The sequence below is a fragment of the Salmo salar genome, unplaced genomic scaffold (genome assembly GCF_905237065.1).
Source record: "Salmo salar unplaced genomic scaffold, Ssal_v3.1, whole genome shotgun sequence".
NCBI lineage: Eukaryota > Metazoa > Chordata > Actinopteri > Salmoniformes > Salmonidae > Salmo > Salmo salar.
The window spans coordinates 92,501-97,500 of NW_025549621.1; the positions used below are offsets into that span (position 1 = coordinate 92,501).

Genomic DNA, 5,000 nt, shown 5'->3' on the forward strand with positions numbered 1-5,000 from the left:
TGACGCTGTATTAATAACGCTGTATTAATGATGCTGTATTAATATTACTGTATTAATGATGCTGCATTAATGGCGCTGTATTAATGATGCTGTGTTAATGACGCTGTAATAATGGCGCTGTATTAATGATGATGTATTAATAATGCTGTATTAATGACGATGTATTAATAATGCTGTATTAATGACGCTGTATTAATGATGATGTATTAATGACGCTGTATTAATAACGCTGTATTCATGATGCTGTATTAATGCCGCTGTAATAATGCCGCTGTATTAATGCCACTGTATTAATGACGCTGTATTAACGACGCTGTATTAAAAATGCTGTATTAATGACGCTGTATTAATGACGCTGTAATAATGATGCTGTAATAACTATGCTGTATTAATGCCACTGTATTAATGATGCTGTATTAATGATGCTGTAATAACTATGCTGTATTAATGCCGCTGTATTAAAGACGCTGTATTAACGATGCTGTATTAACGCCGTTGTATTAATGATGCTGTATTAACGATGCTGTATTAATGATGCTGTATTAATGATGCTGTATTAATGATGCTGTATTAACGATGCTGTAATAACTATGCTGTATTAATGCCGCTGTATTAAAGACGCTGTATTAACGATGCTGTATTAATGCCGTTGTATTAACGATGCTGTATTAACGATGCTGTATTAACGATGCTGTATTAACGATGCTGTATTAACGATGCTGTATTAACGATGCTGTATAGTTGGTATGCTGATATTGGTATTACTTCCATAGCCAATAAAGTGATGCTATTATACCTGTCCAGGGTGAGACCCAGTTGGAGGAAGCACGAGGCCTTAAACTCCTCCAGGGCCTGTAGTGAGGTGGTGGGGTTGGCATCGCTGGTCCAGAGGGGTAGCTCCACACTCTGCTCTTGGCACAACAACACTGGGAAGTGGAAGCTGGCACGATTATACAGCTGGTTATCCACCTGGACGAGAACAGAGGAATATCTAGTTTATATAGATCTATACTGTAGTTATCCACCTGGACGAGAACAGAGGAATATCTAGTTTATATACATCTATACTGTATTTATCCATCTGGACGAGAACAGAGGAATATCTAGTTAGTGTAGATCTATACTGTAGTTATCCAGCTGGAAGAGAACAGAGGAATATCTAGTTAATATAGATATATAGTGTAGATCTATACTGTAGTTATACAGCTGGAAGAGAACAGAGGAATATCTAGTTTCTGTAGATCTATACTGTAGTTATCCAGCTGGAAGAGAACAGAGGAATATCTAGTTAATATAGATATATATAGTGTAGATCTATACTGTAGTTATCCAGCTGGAAGAGAACAGAGGAATATCTAGTTTGTGTAGATCTATACTGTAGTTATCCAGCTGGAAGAGAACAGAGGAATATCTAGTTAATATAGATATATATAGTGTAGATCTATACTGTAGTTATCCAGCTGGAAGAGAACAGAGGAATATCTAGTTAGTGTAGATATATATAGTGTAGATCTATACTGTAGTTATCCAGCTGGAAGAGAACAGAGGAATATCTAGTTTGTGTAGATCTATACTGTAGTTATCCAGCTGGAAGAGAACAGAGGAATATCTAGTTAGTGTAGATCTATACTGTAGTTACCCAGCTGGAAGAGAACAGAGGAATATCTAGTTAATATAGATATATATAGTGTAGATCTATACTGTAGTTATCCAGCTGGAAGAGAACAGAGGAATATCTAGTTAATATAGATATATATAGTGTAGATCTATACTGTAGATATCCAGCTGGAAGAGAACAGAGGAATATCTAGTTTGTGTAGATCTATACTGTAGTTATCCAGCTGGAAGAGAACAGAGGAATATCTAGTTAGTGTAGATCTATACTGTAGTTATCCAGCTGGAAGAGAACAGAGGAATATCTAGTTAGTGTAGATCTATACTGTAGTTATCCAGCTGGAAGAGAACAGAGGAATATCTAGTTTGTGTAGATCTATACTGTAGTTATCCAGCTGGAAGAGAACAGAGGAATATCTAGTTAGTGTAGATCTATACTGTAGTTACCCAGCTGGAAGAGAACAGAGGAATATCTAGTTAATATAGATATATATAGTGTAGATCTATACTGTAGTTATCCAGCTGGAAGAGAACAGAGGAATATCTAGTTAATATAGATATATATAGTGTAGATCTATACTGTAGTTATCCAGCTGGAAGAGAACAGAGGAATATCTAGTTAATATAGATATATATAGTGTAGATCTATACTGTAGTTATCCAGCTGGAAGAGAACAGAGGAATATCTAGTTAATATAGATATATATAGTGTAGATCTATACTGTAGTTATCCAGCTGGAAGAGAACAGAGGAATATCTAGTTAATATAGATATATATAGTGTAGATCTATACTGTAGTTACCCAGCTGGAAGAGAACAGAGGAATATCTAGTTAATATAGATATATATAGTGTAGATCTATACTGTAGTTATCCAGCTGGAAGAGAACAGAGGAATATCTAGTTAATATAGATATATATAGTGTAGATCTATACTGTAGTTATCCAGCTGGAAGAGAACAGAGGAATATCTAGTTAATATAGATATATATAGTGTAGATCTATACTGTAGTTATCCAGCTGGAAGAGAACAGAGGAATATCTAGTTAATATAGATATATATAGTGTAGATCTATACTGTAGTTATCCAGCTGGAAGAGAACAGAGGAATATCTAGTTAATATAGATATATATAGTGTAGATCTATACTGTAGTTACCCAGCTGGAAGAGAACAGAGGAATATCTAGTTAATATAGATATATATAGTGTAGATCTATACTGTAGTTACCCAGCTGGAAGAGAACAGAGGAATATCTAGTTAATATAGATATATATAGTCTAGATCTATACTGTAGTTATCCAGCTGGAAGAGAACAGAGGAATATCTAGTTAATATAGATATATATAGTGTAGATCTATACTGTAGTTATCCAGCTGGAAGAGAACAGAGGAATATCTAGTTAATGTAGATATATATAGTGTAGATCTATACTGTAGTTACCCAGCTGGAAGAGAACAGAGGAATATCTAGTTAATATAGATATATATAGTGTAGATCTATACTGTAGTTATCCAGCTGGAAGAGAACAGAGGAAGATATTTACCTTTTCTAGTTTTCTATTTGCAGAAGATGTTTTTGTTCCACAGTCAATGAAGAAAGAAAAGCCTGCATGTTGCTCCTGGGTTTTATTCCTTCATTCACATACAATGTTTTGGCTGAAAAAGCCTTCGTCAGGTGACCTATAAAAAGCCTTCGTCAGGTGACCTATAAATAGCCTTAGTCAGGTGACCTATAAATAGCCTTAGTCAGGTGACCTATAAAAAGCTTTCGTCAGGTGACCTATAAATAGCCTTCGTCAGGTGACCTATAAATAGACTTCGTCAGGTGACCTATAAATAGCCTTAGTCAGGTGACCTATAAAAAGCTTTCGTCAGGTGACCTATAAATAGCCTTCGTCAGGTGACCTATAAATAAATAGCCTTCGTCAGGTGACCTATAAATAAATAGCCTTCGTCAGGTGACCTATAAATAGCCTTCGTCAGGTGACCTATAAATAGCCTTCGTCAGGTGACCTATAAATAGCCTTCGTCAGGTGACCTATAAATAGCCTTCGTCAGGTGACCTATAAAAGCCTTCGTCAGGTGACCTATAAAAGCCTTCGTCAGGTGACCTATAAAAGCCTTCGTCAGGTGACCTATAAACAGCCTTCGTCAGGTGACCTATAAAAGCCTTCGTCAGGTGACCTATAATAGCCTTCGTCAGGTGACCTATAAACAGCCTTCGTCAGGTGACCTATAAACACGAATCAACCCACCTGCAGGTTGGCACAGTGGACTTCCACCAGACAGGCCTCTCCCATCCCGGCGGTGACCAGCCCCATGCCAGAGTCACCCAGCCGGGCAGGACACAGGTTCAGCAGCAGTTTGGACACAGTCAGCCTTAAGAGCTCCACGGAACCCGAACGACTGGTGATGTCATCACTCAGCGACACACTGGCCTCGCTCAGCAACACCCTGAAGGCCAGCTTCCGATTGGACGTCCTGGAGAGACAGATACCAATCAGTTATGTTGATAAAACAAAGGGATGGCTGGGGTTTACACAGAACGGTGGGTACAGCGCCCCCCAGTGGTGAAGGACAAGATGTCCTGCATCCTCTGTCAGGGGCAACTATGACCTGGTAATGTTGTTGATGCAGGTTATAATTAACTGCTCATCATTAGCAATTATACAATACATTAAAACAAAGCAAAAATCATATATTTTATGATCATCATATTGTCTTATTTGTCTCTCCTGTAGTAGGGTTAGAGGTTAGGGGTTAGAGGTTAGGGATTAGAGTTTAGGGATTAGAGTTTAGGGGTTAGAGGTTAGGGGTTAGAGATTAGAGGTTAGAGGTTAGGGATTAGAGATGAGGGGTTAGAGGTTAGGGGATAGAGGTTAGGGGTTAGGGGATAGAGGTTAGGGGTTAGAGATTAGAGTTTAGGGATTAGAGATTAGGGGTTAGAGGTTAGGGGTTAGAGATTAGAGGTTAGGGGTTAGAGATTAGAGGTTAGAGGTTAGGGATTAGAGATTAGGGGTTAGAGGTTAGGGGTTAGAGATTAGAGGTTAGAGGTTAGGGGATAGAGGTTAGGGGTTAGAGGATAGAGGTTAGAGGATAGAGATTAGAGTTTAGGGGTTAGAGGTTAAAGGTTAGAGGCTAGGGGTTAAAGGTTAGAGGTTAAAGGTTGGAGGTTAAAGGTTAGGGGTTAAAGGTTAGAGGTTAAAGGTTAGAGGTTAAAGGTTGGAGGTTAGAGGTTAAAGGTTGGAGGTTAGAGGTTAAAGGTTAGGGGTTAGAGGTTAAAGGTTAGAGGTTAGAGGTTGGAGGTTAGAGGTTAAAGATTAGAGGTTAGAGGTTAAAGTTGTAAGGACTGGTACCTGTTGTGCAGCCTCATGACAGAGTCCACG

At 38.3% G+C, this 5,000-nt stretch overlaps 1 protein-coding gene across 1 annotated transcript in view; it reads right to left on the bottom strand.

Annotated features, from left to right (window-relative positions):
- LOC106593635 (vacuolar protein sorting-associated protein 13B) overlaps positions 1–5,000 on the bottom strand; it is a 64,883-nt gene that overhangs the window by 15,811 nt on the left and 44,072 nt on the right. Inside the window, exons 11-13 of the mRNA XM_045713434.1 lie at positions 4,971–5,000; positions 3,870–4,095; positions 797–969 (exon numbers count right to left, since the gene is read on the bottom strand). The exon at positions 4,971–5,000 is cut by the window's right edge and continues 89 nt beyond it. Of these exons, the coding sequence (XP_045569390.1) occupies positions 797–969; positions 3,870–4,095; positions 4,971–5,000 (429 nt within the window). The remainder of the gene's footprint in view (positions 1–796; positions 970–3,869; positions 4,096–4,970) is intronic.